General features: G+C 39.0%; 2 protein-coding genes across 2 annotated transcripts; both read right to left on the bottom strand.

The window, feature by feature from the left end:
- Nucleotides 1-573: 573 nt before the first annotated feature.
- LOC121266453 (GDSL esterase/lipase At5g45910) lies at nt 574-6381 on the bottom strand. Its single transcript, XM_041170270.1, has 5 exons — nt 6025-6381; nt 5602-5823; nt 5357-5505; nt 4984-5260; nt 574-970 (listed from the first exon to the last, which is right to left on the bottom strand). Exons 1-5 carry the CDS (start codon nt 6266-6268, stop codon nt 756-758), a joined length of 1107 nt encoding a protein of 368 aa, XP_041026204.1. The 5' UTR covers nt 6269-6381; the 3' UTR covers nt 574-755.
- An 836-nt stretch (nt 6382-7217) lies between these two features.
- Nucleotides 7218-10884, bottom strand: LOC121264329 (pyruvate decarboxylase 1-like). Its single transcript, XM_041167460.1, has 7 exons — nt 10201-10884; nt 9972-10135; nt 8956-9517; nt 8660-8748; nt 8427-8544; nt 7988-8176; nt 7218-7602 (listed from the first exon to the last, which is right to left on the bottom strand). The coding sequence occupies exons 1-7, from the start codon at nt 10651-10653 to the stop codon at nt 7432-7434; spliced, it is 1746 nt and encodes a 581-aa protein (XP_041023394.1). The 5' UTR covers nt 10654-10884; the 3' UTR covers nt 7218-7431.
- Nucleotides 10885-17884: the final 7000 nt, after the last annotated feature.

Raw genomic sequence — 17884 nt, 5'->3', positions numbered from 1 at the left:
TATCAGTGAACAATCTTTTTAGACTTATTCTAGTCAGAAACCTTATACCACACTATTAAGTAGAATAATTCTTTTCTTTTATTCTCTCAGCAGGTGTGGTACATATAGGACTACCTCATGGCCAGTCACTTCATATATATATATATATATATATATATATATAAATGATAATTTACTACTAAAAAATTTAATAGTTTAAAATTGTTTTCTCAAAACTAAATTGGTAAAAGAAAAAAGACTACATGAATAAAATGATTTAACATTAGACTCACCCTGTCTCTCGCATACCAATTTATTTATTTATTTATTTTTAAATTGAGAGAGGAGAATTTCAAACTCTAAACTTCTATTTTAAAAATAAATAAACGGAGTTATGTGAATCAGGCTTGCTGGCATCTCGCATACCAATTTTCAAGTTGAGTAATAATGCACAATAACAAGGCCGGTCACATGCTAAATATATATGGCATGGTGGTACAAATTGCATTAATTGTCCAACCGTGCATTAATTAATTTCGACAGAGGTGACTGTTCAAATTGACTGTTCAAATCGATCCATTGCAAATATAGAGCTAGACATGGCCAAAAGTACTAGAATTAATGCATGCATGGTTCTGAAAAAACATAAGCCACTCGATCGACCGATTAGTTTCACCTAATTTGAAACCTCCATCCAAATACATAATGATATCTCTCTGGCATGATGTAATTACGACATCAATTGTACTGTGTCTAAGAGTATATGTGAGAGGAGATCAGGAGGTGAGGGGAGGGGTGGAAAAAGGGCCAGTGATCAAAGCCTTGGATATATGGTTGTAAGCAGCCTCGGTCAAGTGAATTCCATCCCAGTTTACATGAGTAGATGGATCTGCACAGGCTTTGGATCCAGTATGACCACACCTTGCCGAGTAATTAAAATTGTATGGTCCACCCCCTCCGCAGCATGCTTTTAAAGTTCCATTGAAAAAACCTGCACCAATACGTACAGTAATATATATTAACAATTCTTGTACGTAAATAATGAAGATAGTAGCTACTAGCTGCATGGGACTACGTTGCTCGCCCTCCTTCAAATCATCTGGAAATATTCCTAAAATCACCATTTTTTTTTTCTTTGAATTCTTTTACTTTCAAGTACTATAATTTTTCTTTGCCTATCGATTAGCTAATCGGTCTTGAAATGTTCACTTTTAGCTGCAACCATCCGAAAGTACTCTAACTTAGCTACCTAGGTCGACTTTGATTTAAATTGTTAATCAAGAGGAAAAAATAAACTTAAAACGAAATGAGTAGCGCAAAAGATACTAAGAAATTTTATAAAAATAAATTTACAAACTAAAATAGATTTATATAATACGTTAGATCAATTTTACATAAATATAAGTAATTTTACAATTTAACGTACCACATCAACTCATAAAAGTTTGTGAGTTTATTTTTATTAAATCCTTTTGTAGGTAAAGCTTTTCTCAAGAGAATATGTAATAGATCAATTTTTTTTTTTTTACAATTTTCTTATTTAAATTCGTTTTATAATTTGGAGGAATATATATAATAGACATAGTATGCATGCAGTAAATCTATTCATGTACCTAGTTAATGTTGGAGCCTACTCAGAGGGAGGTCGTTCCCAGTGTCTGGCCAAACCACACGGGCCTAGCTCACGAGGCACAATGGATCTAAGGACAGTCCGGTAGAAAGAAATTGGTATAAGAGGACAGGATGGGCCGGGCTGAGAAGGGCAAGGTCGGCCCAAGAAGAAGCAGCGAAGTAGCACATATGGGACGTGGACTTGAGTCAGAAGGCCTGACACCTCTACTGGTCGACAACCCATACGCATAGGGTTAAGGACAACCCCAGTCCCTGAGCACAGATGGCTGGACAGACCCATAAGGTGGGTGCATCAGACCAAGGCCACGCCGTATTTAATGAAGGACGGAGACAGACACGCCATGATACGAACCCTAGTCGCGATCCTTCGGCACTTCGCCCACGACCTTAACTCTAGTCGGCTTAGGCCCGGGCTCCACCAACACCATCTCTTCAAAGGCAATGGGCCCCGATGAGGGGCCCGCAGTGGTCATAGGAGCTTCAACCTGCGCGGGTGCTTTTTCTATCTTGGAGATGACCTTTACCTTAGGAAAGTTTGGCTCGCTAGTGGGGGAAGACTGCGGCACCGCTTCATCCGAAGCCAAGTAGGAACCAACTTTTGGCTCTGAAGAGTAGTCGAGGGAAGGTGATGGGAAGGACACGCGGTTGTCGCTTAGCACCACGATGAAAGAAGAACAATTGGCCCAGCCTCTTCTCGATCAGTCGGTTGGGAACTAGACGAGGAAGTAGGGACTTCCGCCTCTAAGGTCAGAGGAATGAGGTCCTTCAGTGGGAGCGATTCTTTGAAAGAAAGGGAACAACCTGACCTCCAATATAGCCCTGACGGGTGCGGGTTTGATGAAGGCATTGAAGAAGGTCATCCGAAGGCCGCAGTCACCTTCCTCCTCAACAATAACGTGGCTCGAAGACGACGGGGCCACACACGGTACGAATGGGGGGCGCTGTGGCTCCTGCACAAAGGCCCTTTGAGAAGATGGAACTGGGATCCCAGCACGGGACCTAGAAACCCCAGGCCCACTTCCAAAAGCCTCGCCAACCGTGTCACCCCTTGGGATAGGGCGGAAACTAGAATCCCCAACCTAGCTCTTGGATGACCCATCAACAGCGTCGCGACCTGCCCGACGATGCTTCTCCTTATCACTGGTCATGGAAGGGTTGGAGTGGCGTTTCTGACCTTGGGGCAAAGAGGAAGACTCCAAGAAACCCTGACCCAACAAATACGAACAGTCAGGGGAGGACAGAAATCTCGTGATGTTGGCCTCATTTAACACTACGTCAATCTCAGTGTCGAAGGGGTGGGCCGCCACCAAGCTTGCATGATCGCCAGTCTAGCCCTCTCCTGTTGTACAACCTGATGGACAGGCTCTTGTTATTGGGTACGTACGACTAGATGGCTCAGACTGGGAACTCTTGGTGGACCTCCTCCCCCTTGGGATACTCCCATCCTGAGCCAGAGACAAAGAAGAATCGCCGAGACCAGTCCTTGATGTGGGAATGCCGCTTCTCTAGGCTAGCAATGCGCTTCTCGAAGGAATGAGCCTGGAAGCTACACAAGCTCTAGTCGAGGCATAATACCCGGTATATTGACAAAAAATCCTAGACTGTCAGGTTAGGATACTCCTTAAGATTGGAGTTGAGCACCTTTTGGAAGATCACGTTGCTGGCAACCAGAGCCCGCCAGGTGTTTGGTGGAGCTGTGTCGGGGGTTGGTGCCAATTCCAAAAGGTTGAGGACGTCCCGGATGAGGGCGGCAGAATGGAAGATGAAGATAGTTCGCAAACAATAAGGGATAGAGCGCAACCAAAGACACCATCCCATCAAAGTCTACTACGGCTGTGCGTCACCGAGGGATCTCCAGAATCGCCAACTTTGGAATGTTATACATCCTCTTCAATGCGCGGAGGTCATCGACAAAGACTGACAACTCTTAGCTTTGCCTAGCGAAGTACAAAAAACGGGCGTTGGAAGATCCTTTGGGAGCCATTAGAAATTGGAAGGAAGAAGGAACAAAGCAAGAGAGTGAAAGGGGAGGAACTACGAAAGTAGGTCCGAAGAAAAATGCATAAGGATGAGAAGCGGAAATGGCAGAAAATAAGAGAAATGGGGCTTTGAGGAGGACGTGATGGTTGGCTTTCTGTAGACAATGAAGTGACCCCGAGCCATAAATCCAAGGGATGTGTCAGGTCTCGAGAAACTCCCGGAGTGGCATCGTGGAACCAACCCGATGCGAACCCACGAAAGGATAAAGAGCAAGTGACGGGTGCGTGAGACGCATGGTCCAATACTTGGGCCAGTGCATGGGTAGACTTCTCGCTGCCTTGAACACGAGACCTAGGAAGAACATGAGGCATCATCAAGACATTAGTGAGGCAACCCAATAGTCGTGGGGCGCCGGACGTGCGCCAGGGGAAACTGGCCCGAGAAAGGTAGAAGGAAACATTTTGAATTCTCACCATACATGTATGGTAGGAATTCGCGGGATACTGTGGGGGAGGCCGTTCCCAGTGTCGGGCCGAACCACACGAGCCCAACCCATGAGGCACCGATGGGTCTAAGAACAACCCGGCATAAGGAAATCGGGATAAGAGGATGAGATTGGCCGGGCTGAGCTGAGAAGGGCAAAGTTGGCCTAGGAAGCCTAAGAAGTAGTGAAGTAGCACACGTGGGACGTGAACCTGAGTCAGAAGGCCTAACACCTCTACTGGCCGACAACCCATATGTACAGTGTCAGGGACAACCCTGGTCCCTGAGCACAGACGGCTGGACAAACCCGAAAGGTAGGTGTGCCAAACCGAGGCCACGTCGCATTTAATGAAGGACGGAGATGGACATGCCATGACACGAACCCTTGACTATCAACAGTCACATGATCAGGCCATCGAATGTTGGAAGAGGGCACGACCTGAGTATGGAGCGACATCACCACGATCGGCTCGCCTGGGGACCACAGCCACCAAGTATATATTCCCCCCCTGCAGGGCAGAAAAGTCTTTAAGTACTTTCATCTGAACTCCCTTAAATTATAGACCAAGAACCCAAAATTGACTTAGGCATTGGAGGTGTTTCTCACCACCCCGAGCCCTCATTTCTCCATATTCGCAGGAACAGATCGACCACAATGTGGAGTTGCTTGGACTGCGAAACACGACATCAACATTTACATTATTTGTAGAAAATATTTAATACTATGAGGTTCATAGATAGATAGATATATCTATGTATTTCTAAATTAAAAAAATACTTATTTTACTAAAAAACTTACCGAAGATAATTTTTTGTGAAAAAAAAAATAAGAGTAATAATAGATTAGCTTGATCTTAAAATATACAGTAGATCAGAGAGAGAATGGCACAAAAAGCATGTAGAAGTCACCGTAATGCCGTGGTGCATGAAAGAATTGCATTGCAGCACCGTAATAATCTGCATAAATTATCTTTGCATGCAAATACTTTTGTCTCAGCGTCTCCAGGGAACGTTTTAGTTGATTATTATGATACTTAGCGAAAGCATTGAATGCCTTCAAACACCCATTTCTCCTGTCATAGTCGGCTTTGCGAGTGCTTGGAAACAAGGTTAGATAAACTGCTGAGCACCCAATCGGAAAATTACCCGGCACCACCAACGCCACCGCCCCTTCCTCTATCAATGCCTGTCGTGAAACCCATCGACGAAGATTGCGATGTTAATAGGTTTTTACATCCTGACAATTCTTTTTTCTCAACAATTCATTTATGAATGAACTTACACTGGTGGCCCGAGTAATTGCTTCAACAACAGCAGGAACGGCAGCTCGAAGTTGTTTAATGCTTCCCCCGGCAAAGAAAGCGTAGTTATAATCATTTCCACCAATTTCTCCCACGAGGAAGAGCGATTTCTTGAAGTAGTTATCACAATCTGTTGCAGTATTTATAAATTTGTTACTTGATAATATTAAGGAGAAGAAAGAAAGAATAGTGACGCTTAGGTCTTAGATCATCATATATTTGTCACCTTGTTTGCTTGCACAAACGGAAGACTTGAGCTTCTTAAACCAACCAAGCTGAACGCTCAAAGAGTCATTTGTCCATAGGAGTTGCCCTATTCTTTGTGAATTGAAGAATTCTGGGTCGAGTGCCGTGGCTCCAGAAACAGCAAAATTTACTCCATGCCGGGGATATTGACCATTGGTAATTGATAGGTATGGAGGAAGATATGGCAACCCAAATGCCTCCGCTGCAATATTTTTCATTTCGCATCAGAATTAACAATATTTAATAACCTTTTTTCATGCATTTCTCTAACATTTTAACTTGATTAATTAATGAGACTAATTCCTTGTCTCTTTTTCAATTGAAAAGGTAAGAATATTTGAACAAGTACAAAATATGAAAGATGCATGCATGGTGATCAAGAGAAGAGATCATGAGTGAATACCAATGAAGTCAACAATTAGGCGTCCATCGGAGCAACGCCCTGTTGCGTGTTGAAAGAAGGTCTCGCCGTAAGGGAGCTTCCCTATGACTGGAAATGCCAAGGCGCCTGAAAGAAGAAAATTTCCGGTGTCACTGAGCGAGTCACCGAAGTTGAAAATTGACTCATATCGCTGAGGATCAGGAGTGGATAAGACTTCCCCAAATGAGATGTATAACAAGGATAGGATGAGAAAAAAAGTTTTCATTTTGAAAGCAGATGCGGTGGCCGGAAATGGAGTTCAAGATCAAATGTTGCAGCTGTACGTAGATTGTCGTGTTCTGCCAAGTTTTATCAAGGGCTAGCAACCTCTTCCACCCCATGCCTCGAAACGGTTGGGTATTAAATGTAGGACGCACCTTGAACCAGATTTTGCGGTTCTCTTCAATGCTATATACGTGTCGCATTTATATATGGAGATCATGAAGTTTGAGCGGCTCTCGACTCAACCGGTGCGATTTCAATTAAATCAACAAAAATTCTATTTATCAATAAAAATATTAAAGTTTAGATGTTTTATTATAGTAGTGAAATGATTTGAGGTAAGATGTTTTATTAAGTTTTAAAAAATGAGAGAAAAAAATTAAATAAAAATATTATAAAATTAAAAAATTATTTGAATATTATCTTTTAATATTAATTTTATCTTGAATTTTAAAAAGTATTAATTTTTGTATTTTGTTTTGAAATTTATAAAAATTTGAAGGACGACATTGATGCCTGAATGAAAATGGTGCATGTCTTGTCTCTTTTGCTTTTCTTTTTGTCCTTTAATTTCATGAGTAAAAGCCACGGTTCTCACTGGAAAAGATGTAGGGCTATGTGCCATGCATTACAAATCCGTGGTGCATGCCTCTTAAAAGTCGACTCCCATAAAGTATTGTGATTTCAATATTTCGACGGTGGGAATTAATTAAATTTATTTGTGCTACTTTTGGCCGTCGTTTGCCTACGGTTTCTGTTTGTCTTGTCGTTTGTCTCGGCTGATGAGGTTTGAAATCAAAGAATAATACATACATACATACAACGTATACATTCAAGTGAGTTGGCGGGCGCACGCGAATGTTGAGGTAGGTGGCTAGGTGGGTGGGTTTCAACTTTGAACATTAGTTTCATTTCATAGCTCCAAATGATTCAATGCTTGTATGCATGCAGCATTAGAATTAGAGATGAAGCCTTCATTAATGTTATAATAGAAAGCAGGATCCAGCAACAGGATTGGTGGAAGGCTCTTTCAAATCAAGCAAACCACTCTTCTCTTATTTGTAGTTCTACTAGACTGCTGCTACATGTCCTGGCCTGAACCAGATGTCAGGATGCCAACTTCAGATCGAGAAAGAAATCATCCAAACACCCTTTTTATTTATTTATTTATTGTTGATTTGGAGGGCGGCTGTTTGCTGCAGAAACTCGGGATCCCCACTCCAGCAGCTCTTTGCTGGTGTCATCCTTGTGCACGATTACTTCAATGAAACATAAAGCACCTTTTTGTGCGCCAGTCGCCGTTGCAATCGCTTCTGTCAGTTCACACTCTGTTTTTACCTGCAGTTTATAACGGCCAACAGAATCCATGAATATACTTCTGGACCAAATTAAGCAACATGCAATTAGTTTGTTAACTAAATTTTTTTTATTTTTTATTTTTAATTTTTCAAGATGTGATTCACTTTTTGTATAAAATTACTGCACTATTTAAGATCTTTTTGAATCTGACCGGGACATTCCGGGTCTAGTAGTTTAGTATTTGTGATGTGTCCCGGTTCTAACTAATCCATTCAGATCGCCACTTCAATACTAGCTAGGATTTTATGCACCACTCAGCATCTTAAAGATTAGAATTTGTGAATCGTGTGATTTTCCCGAGTTTCCTGGATCGATGAACAAAATACTCAATAAGATGTAAGAACTTCATTTAATGGATGCTAACCTTGGCAGTCCAGCATTTGCCTTCGCCATTGTGGATGGCAGCAACAAGGCCAGTGTAGTCCCAGTTCTTAATAACATTGTATGGGCCATCATGAATCTCTACTTCAATTGTATAACCTCCATTATTGATTAGGAATATAATGGTCCTTTGTCCACATCGAATCATTGTTGAAATGTCCTGAGCTGTAACCTGCAATATAAATGAAAAACTCTTTTAATTTCCAAGCTCTATATCCCAAAACATAGAAATCCCATAGCAAGATTTGACGACAGGGTCAGGACGATGATCCCCATAAATCCCCAAAGCAGGTACAGGAAAAAGTTTTGCTTGGTGGATACTGCAGGGACAGGAATAGGTACCTGGCCTGCCCATCCCATTGCTATCCCTACTTCCGACCAGCACAAATGTGTTAAAAGGTTTGTGTGTAATTGTCCCTAACCTGGAAACTTCCATCGCCAATACAAGCAATCACACGCTTATTTTTGGCAGCCTGAGCATATCCAAGAGTGGCACCGACTGACCAGCCAATAGAACCATACTGCATCTGAAATTCGTACCTAAATGCAATCGAAATAAAACATTGGTACCCAGCCGATTTCTGATAAACATTTCATATGCAGTACTAGTTATGAAGGAGTAAGGTGTTCAACGAAGACCCCGGCCCTGGCTTACCCACAGTTCTCAGGGAGGCGGAGCTTCTGGCAATTGAACCATGAGTCTCCAGTCTCAGCTATTACTGCACTGTCTCCATCAAGCATCTCCTGTTTAATCAATAGGTGAACTGATAAAAAACAGCAGCATACATTGACAAAGAAATGGGAAAGACATCGAGACTCGATTATCGACTACTACTAAAATTGTGTTTAGTGGTCAAAATAACCAACCCAAGATATCATATAAACCTTAACAAACTATTACAACCAATAAAAAAGAAACATGAATTATAATTGGTGATACTTGTGTCCTACCTGAATGTGCTTGAAAAGAATATTAACCCTTAGAGGCTCATCTTTCTCAGATTTTAGAGGGATGCCTGGTGGCACAAAGATCCGGCGGTAATTCTCAAGAGCAGTGCTGTTTCCCTTGAGCTTTTTGGCCAATGTACGCAAGAAATCAGCCATGTAAACACAGCCAAAAGAGGGACCATTGGCAATTGTCACACCATTAGGCTGCACCATTATTGTTTTCTCCTTCTTGATCAAAAGGGAGTAGCCAACAGAGCTGTAATCATTAAATATGGGGCCTACAAAAACATAGGCATCGGCAGACTCCACAATCTCCCCAACAAAGCTGGTGCTGACAGCACCCCAATATGTCCCAATGAACTGGGGATGGTGCTCTGGAACTAGTCCCTTACCTGAGGGCATAACAGCTATTGGATACCCGCTGGCATCTGCAAGCTCTACAAAGGCTTTTTGCGCCTTTGATACCCTTAACTTGGGCCCACCCACAATTACAGGCTTCACAGCTTTATTCAAAAACTCAGCTGTCGCTTCCACAGCTGCTTCCAATGCTAACTGATTGCTGACCCTGCATGAAGAGTGTGGCCATCAGGAGCGATCACTTCATTAATATATAACTAAAATCCTTTGATTGTAAGGAACTAATTAAAATCCTCTCTTCAAACTTGATCCCTTCAAAATTGGGCAACAATTAGATGACATGGTTTGGAATTGAGTTTATCAAATCCCATGTGGCTGGACGAAAGTACATATCTAGTCCACGTACTTGCCATGAGCAGTGAGATGGGAATGATCCACTGCAAAAGTAACGTAGAGCGACAGGGCAGATATATAAAATGGCTAGCTAGAATGGCTGTCTATCAGAAACTTTAGCAAGCAAGGTTCTTTCTCTGCTCTACAGTCATCTAGGTTCAAGCTAGATTTACAATGTGTCTGCCAAGTCATGAACCCGATATCGGCTCAAGATCAGTCCAGAAAAACTAATGAAAACCCAGAATCTATGAGTGAGAGAGAATCCATACGTCGGTGCAAGAAAGAAGGGCACGGGCTCCCCAGCGAAAGTCGGATGAGGAATACCAGGCAAATTGCAACTGATACTAATATAAGCCGGCTTGCTTTCCTTTAAGGCAGTCGAAATTGCCGTGTCGATCAGCTCGTGCGCTTCATCCAAGTTATTCACCACTGCCTGCAACGTTACACATCACCACCCAAGATCACAGTATATAAAAGTGACTTTCTTTCCCAAGTTACCTGAGCACAAGTGATTGTCTGAAAGCACCTAAGCTCTTGAGAGAAATCGGGCAACCCGATCGTGTGATGGAGAATCCGATTAGTCCCAAAATCGTTGGTGTTGGGCCCACCAACAATACAAATCACCGGCAAATTCTCACTGTAAGCGCCAGCAATAGCGTTGATCACACTGAGCCCGCCAACCGTGAAGGTGACCACGCACACGCCCACGCCCTTGGCACGCGCGTACCCGTCGGCGGCGTAACCAGCGTTGAGCTCGTTGCAGCAGCCAATTAAGTTCAGCCCCGGCTCGGCGATCAGGTGGTCCAGAAGGGTCAGGTTGAAGTCGCCCGGGACGGAGAACACGTCTGTGGCGCCGATCTCCACGAGCCGCCTGGCCAGGTGGCGCCCCAACGTTCCTGTCGAGTGGGCTGGGTAGACGGGCACGCGAGCGATGTGATTAGCAGCCTCCATGATACTTAGCAGACGCTTTGATATGAATCAGGTTTTGGAGTTTTTGACTGGTTTTGATGGTGTTAATATATATTGATTTCGGCAAAATGACCGGTGCCGGAAAAAGAGTGGCTTTATGGAAATTAAACGTGGTAGATGTTGTGAGGATGAGAAAGCTCATGCAGCAACAGATGGAGGGAGGGGGGAAGAGAGAGATCAGCACAGAGAGTGCGATTGGTTGCAGGGTCCTTATTGGTAGCGTTATATATATATATATATATATATATATATATGTAGTTATGTACTGTTTGCTGTGGGTTTAATTGCTCTTGATAATACTGCATCCAGTTCATAAAAGCTGGTTTCTCATGATTCTGAGATCCAACACAGTTTATACAAAAAAAGAAAAAGAAAAAGAAAACGTTCTTAAGAGTTGGTGTGGGCATAGATTCACTAATATCTTATAATACGTATTTCTTGTGCGCTCGTTTTAACGTTAAGACTTGCAGTTGATCCCAATAAATCAGATCGATCGATCATGTGGGTACGTATGTCTGGTTTTGGATTCCTGGTAATTTGTAAGTAGTTTATGTTCAGTACTTCTAGATGAATTATTATATAGATTCTTAATTAGGCTTTGGAAACAGATCACCGGAAACAACGAAGATGCAATTTTATTTATTTCTTATTTTTCACGTAAGGAAGGAAGGCACCTCCATACTTTATTAATCTACCTCATTACTTATAACGGAGAAAAATCGTTCACAACAAAAGATAAGGATAAACAAAAGACATACAAAAAGACAAGGCCAAAACAATCTCGCTCATCCAACGAAGATGCAACTGTACATATTATATATATATATATATATATATATATATATTTATGGCATCCATCATGTTGATGATCACTCTCATCTCTATTTGCAATTTAATTTATTTTTACTAGCTTAAGTTCTTAACCATTGTGTTTGGTTTAGTCTAGCTAAGATGAATATTAATTGTAGGTCGTTTTATACTAATTATTTCAACTCTTACCCGCGGATAAAACTTATTTAGCTAAAAAAAAAAACACCTATTTCGATTTGTATGTACATTTTCATGTGGGAAGAATAAAATATTTATTTCGCTAAGATGAAGACAATTATCGGACTTTTCATGTGGGAAGAATAAAATATCAATTTCGTTAATTAATTAACAAGCTTTAATTTCACGTGGGAAGAATAAAATATCTATTTTGTTAAGATGAAGACAATTAACAAACAACTTATAAATTACGGATAAACGTATAATTTGCCTAAAAGACATGACTTTTTTCGATTTCTTAATTAGGAACTGTGAACTCATTGCCTCTCTTTTCATGTGAGAAGAATAAAATATATATTTGGTTAAGATGAAGACAATTTAGAACGAACATTAACCGGCATTACAAGTCTCCCTGTCGATCGTATGCTTCAACAGTTGACCATATAATCCAAAGATCACAGCTAACCATGGCGTCGGTTTCAAGGCTTTGTAGTCTGTACGTACGTATCCATTGCCATAACTTAACAGCTCCACACCGTACATTTGTGGAGTAGCATAATTTTTTTTTTTTTTTTTTTTTCCTTCAGCCAATATGTAAGTATAGGTCCGTTGAGTAGAATTTCTTAAAAATGTCCAATTCTCTCATAAGTAAGGGAGGGCTCAATCTACCTTGTGAGAGTATGGAATTTTTTTATCCTGAGTCTACACTACAACAAAAATTAATTTTTGGAACGATTTTTATTTGGAACAAAATAAAAATATCTCAAAAAATGAGATATAGGGAAGAAATTCAAATTTTGTTCTTAAAAAATGACAGAAGGTGTTTGCCGTTCAAACGTGACAAAAAATAAACGTTCGAACAAAATAAAATAAACATTCTTACGGAAATTATATATGATTGAACGACAATTTGGTGCATTAAGTGATAAAATTTAGCGAGACATTGACTTACCGTTCGAATATCATAAAACAACGTTTGAACGTCAATGTTAATCAATATTTGAACATATATTATATATAATGGAACGAGAAACTGGCAGTTTAAAATAATAAATTTAGCGGGACATTAACTTACCGTTTGACCAACATACAAAACGTTCGAACGTTAAAGAGAATCAATATTCGAACACTTATAATATATGATCGAACGGGGAATTGGCAGTTTAAGTCAATAATTTTAGTGGGACATTGACTTACCGTTCGAACATATTACTATACCGTTTGACTTAATAAGTTATCAATGTTTGAACGTATGATAAAGTATTAGAACGGAGACTAGAAATGTTCGAACGTGAAATATTACGTTCAAATGGTTACATAATTTTTACCATTATTGGTGGCAACAAAATACCTTACTTAATTATGGATAAACATTTAATCTATATAAAAGTTAGCAATTAAATAATAGAAATCAATAATTAATTTAGACAAGACAAAAAAGATTTAATTCATAATTAAATTAAATTTACAAAATACCAAATATTGTTCATACCAAAAATTAAAAAAAATGTAAATAAAAAAGTAACTACTAAGATCCCAACAACCTACACACATCCTCGACTATAGCTAAGCATATCTCTAGCTTTGTCAGTCGAGTACTGATCGTGACCTGAGACGCAGACATAACATCAATCTCTATACATAACTTAGAGATGCTAGTATTAATCTCTGTACGTAAGTCAGAGATGATAGTACAGATCATCGTATGCATTGCATCGATCACTGCTGATGTCTGTTCGCTGATCTCTGCGTGCACTATATCAGCCATCTCCTAGCGAGTAGCTGTGCGTGATACCTTAGCCTTCGTGGATGTCTCATCGGCCAATACTTCACGATCTCCTAGGTATCCATCTCTCTTAGTATCGACTGGGTTTGGAATAGGACCACAAAAATAAAGTCTCGAGTGTCTAGTGTTTCGTGACAGGGTGGAGTTGTTGATCAGTCTTATCAGCTCTCGGACATGCTCAACAATATCTGACAGGACCTCGGCATATAGCAGAAGTCGGGTGATCATGATCCTGAATGAAAATATATTCGGCATAATCTATCGAGCCCCTGATCGAATCCTATCGAATATATAACCTATTAGGTCAATAAGAACGCCACGAGCGATGCGTAATATAAACTTCACCCGATCCATGCTAACCTATGTCTTATGCTGCCGAGGATCAATATTGTTAGCGATGATCAAGTTCATGATTTTGAAGAAAGCATATAGATCTGTTTGCTTGATGCTCTTCCTCCTATCATACAGAGGAGCATTTGGACCAACAACCAACTCCCTCACCTACTGATCAGCGAGAGCATTGAGCTCATCTGTATAAGTTGATCCCTCGTCCTCAGCCGTCTTCCCATCACCTGAAGCTGGAGACTCTCTAGGCACCACGTTCGGATATACAATGCGCAGTCTGGGAAGACCAATAAAATCACCGAGTTGTTGATTGTCCCTTCATCCGCCATCATCTTCAGCATGATGTCCCCCAATTATACTCAGTCCCCTCTGAAGATAATCTTGTTGACATTTTTATGAAATCACATCCACCTGGTCAGTTTGGTGATCTTGTTTCCAAACTCTAGTTAATTTCGCCACTAAGAATTTGAGGGGATGTTAATGTATGTATATATATATGTATGTATGTATGTATCTTAGATTATGCCTAATATCCTTATAATATTATGACAATATTCTTAGTTTCCCGTAATTATGATAAATTATAATCTTTCATTCTTCATTTTATTTCCTTATTTATTTTGCTCATATTCAACTATACTCTCTCTATTTCAACAGTATACATTCTCTATTATGGCCCTGTTATACTCGCCGCAAAACATTTTGGTCATAAATTGTCAATGTCGTTGATCACCATTAATTTGCTGCGAGTCATAACCTGTCGAAAAAAGCTATATTTGAGGCCATTTGAAACTCGCTCGTGGAAATATTTTTTTCCGCAAAAGACTATATTTGCTGTAGTGCATTGAGCAATATAAAGATATATATTAATTGATTTTCTCTAGGTATTAAAAAAAAAAAAATCCAATTCTAATGTTTGAATATTTCACATAATTTTTTTTTTTTTTTTTTTTTACAATATTAGTTTGTGCATGCGTAGTCAAACAGAAATGCAATAACATGTGATATTGTATATATCAGACATAAACCCTCACAAAAGGATCAGCATGCTAATCCCAATCAACTACGTACAGCACTAATTATTCAATACTCTTGTCCCAATAAATTAGAAATCGATAAATAATCCATATATGAGTCAAGCCACGTCTGCATACTCACGATCCAGTTTAACAAGAAAATAATCAAGTACATGATATAATTAAGGATCGGAAAGCTACTAATAATAATTAATCCCGATCAACAACTACTATACATATCATCATCCAATGTTAGAGATAATTGATTATTATTCGAATATTTTCATAATTATCAAGACACATATATATATATATCTTATCTTATTTCTACGATGATTTATATATATATATATATATATATATATAAATAGAAACATGCTTCAATTCATTAAGAGTATTAACGAAGATATTGTGCAGTACAAAAAAATTACTTATTTTTACCAGCTATTTTCATTTCAGAATCACTACTCTTTCATTCTGATCTTCTTCTTGTTTCCATTTCAGAAATATTTCTATTATATTATAAATTTTCTGTCATCGACAACCCGCAACAAGGATTGATATTAATTATCTTCTTTAGCAGAGAATTAGGTGATCTCATAAATCGAGGAACATGTCTACCATGAAGAGAATCAAATATCAACCGACAAATATATAATTTGTATCAGAAGATCTCATGAATTAATATAATTTAAACAAGGGATCTTTGCGCATGTGAACCATTCCAGATCAGAGAGAGAGAGAGAGAGAGAGAGAGAGAGAGAGAGACGGAGGGCAGGCCCAAACAGAAAGCCCAAAGACCTCACAGCAGCAGCAATTAAGGCACATAGTTTCTTGCCTTTCGTTGCTTTATATGGGCTAATTTTCTTGTTCTAATTTCTTTCTCACCAATTCAAGAAGCAGAAGATTAAAATTGTACTAAAATCTCATAAATGTAGAGCAAAAGATTGTGATGCATGATGCGCTGCCATCTACGCATTAGTCCAAGCCACAATATTGGGAATATTAAGTACGGATGAACAACCAATTATATATACCGAAACCCTTCGTCATTATCGCTCTCTTTTTATGTTTTATTTTTTTCTTTAACAACTGATCTTCACGTCTCAAGTTTGTTTAGTTTGCCATGATCATTCTCTGGTATATATGAAGTTATAAATATATTTACATTAATACACATCACTCAATTATATAGTTTATTTGTTTTGGATCATGGCGACGTTCTATATATAATTCTCTATCTACACAACTCTTAACAATTCGAAAAGAAATAAATACACCATAAAGATCTTACAATATTTAATATCGAGATCCACGTTTGTTCATAGAAAGCAATAATGATCTGAGCATAGAAAAAAAAAAAGCACATGGTTGAATTATAATACGAAAGTAAGCGACTTTAGAGGTAACTTTGACAAACTTAAAAGGCCAGCTGTATTATCATTGCAATTGATGATGGGGGCAGTAATTACCAAGCAACTAATTTCAGCTTGGGGTATTGAGAATTGTTAATCATCAGTCAAAGGTGATCTTCATCTTTCCTCTCAAGTACAGGAAAATTATATATTGGGTGCAATAATATTTTTTCACAAGTAATGATGGGGGAGGCCGTAGAACTAGAAATGAACCAATCTGCTCGATAACTCGCTCGATACTTGTCCAGTTAAACTCGAATCGAACTCAACTTGTAAAAAAAAGCTCGCTCGTGAAAGTAGATACACGCTCGATTAGTAAATGACATATATTCGACAAAACTTGACTCGACTCGGCTAGGCTAAGGCTCATTAAAACCCACCCGTTTATGTCCGAGTCGACTCATTAACTCGACTCGATTAAAGCTCATTTATATATTGATAAATATATACATACACCTCTGTATATATACATATATATATGTATTAGCTAATAATATAAGCATAACACATTTATAATTAAATTTATAATATGTAACCTAATTACTTATGTCTATATGTTAAATATATTTCATAACTATATTTTATAATTTGTACAATAATTAGTCGATAAGATTTAATAATTTCATATGCTAGTATATGGAAACCATATATGAAATAAATATATGTTATCATATTATGTGTATGTATTAATAATATATTGTTATTTTAGATAAATATCAACTAGTTAGATATTAATTATTTATAAATTTTTAAAAATCTTATAATTCAATAGAGGTTCTACTTATAAGTTATACAAATTTAATATTAGATTTTTATTTTTTTATTTATCTAATTTATTAATTATTTAATCTTATTAAAAAAGAAAGTGAACAATTCGAGCCAAAATCTTGAGCTAGAATATTTTGAATCGAGCAGAACTCGACAAGTAAAAGACCGATTCGGCTTGATTACAACCCTAAGGGAGGCTTCATGTAAAGCCAGTACTTTAATAATATAATCTCTTCCTTGCATGGCCGGAGACACCTGGCCTGTATTATGGCTTTGAGAACAGTGGTAGCATCTCCCTCCTCCTGGCCAGAACTTCCTCTATCTCATCATGTGTTCAAATAAAATCCAGCAGATGGGCTCTCTCCTTCGGGGCTGAATTAGCTACCTCATGCATCAAGATTTAAGGTGGCCAAGATCCACAACAACCCCCCCCCCCCCCCCCCCCCCCCCCCCCCCCCCCCCCCCCCCCCCGGCCGGGGCACCATGAAGGTCGGCCGATTTTGGCCACGGCGGATGGTGTACGTCTGTCCTTTTTTGTTTTTTTTTTTTAAGTTTTTTAAATTTTTATAATAATTTTTTTTAATATTAAAATTAATTTTTATTAAAAAAATTGAATTACACAAGGAAATCTGTGATTATGCTACGTGTTTCCTATTAATGTTTATGGACGGAAAAGTTGACGTCGGGGTGACCTATTTCTAAACAACTAAAATCACAAGGAATGTGTGACCAAATTTACATTTTTTTAGAAGTATTAGGTTTTTACGGTATATTCAAATATTAAGAGAGCAACTCGACCTATATATAATTGAGAGGAGGTGTTTAATTATCATTGATTAAGGTGTTTGAAATAAGTGGCAGTTTATAATTTTGCTTAATTATTAGGATCGAAAGAA

This window comes from Juglans microcarpa x Juglans regia, chromosome 5D (genome assembly GCF_004785595.1).
Source record: "Juglans microcarpa x Juglans regia isolate MS1-56 chromosome 5D, Jm3101_v1.0, whole genome shotgun sequence".
Lineage (NCBI taxonomy): Eukaryota > Viridiplantae > Streptophyta > Magnoliopsida > Fagales > Juglandaceae > Juglans > Juglans microcarpa x Juglans regia.
This window is presented reverse-complemented; position numbering and strand designations above follow the sequence as displayed.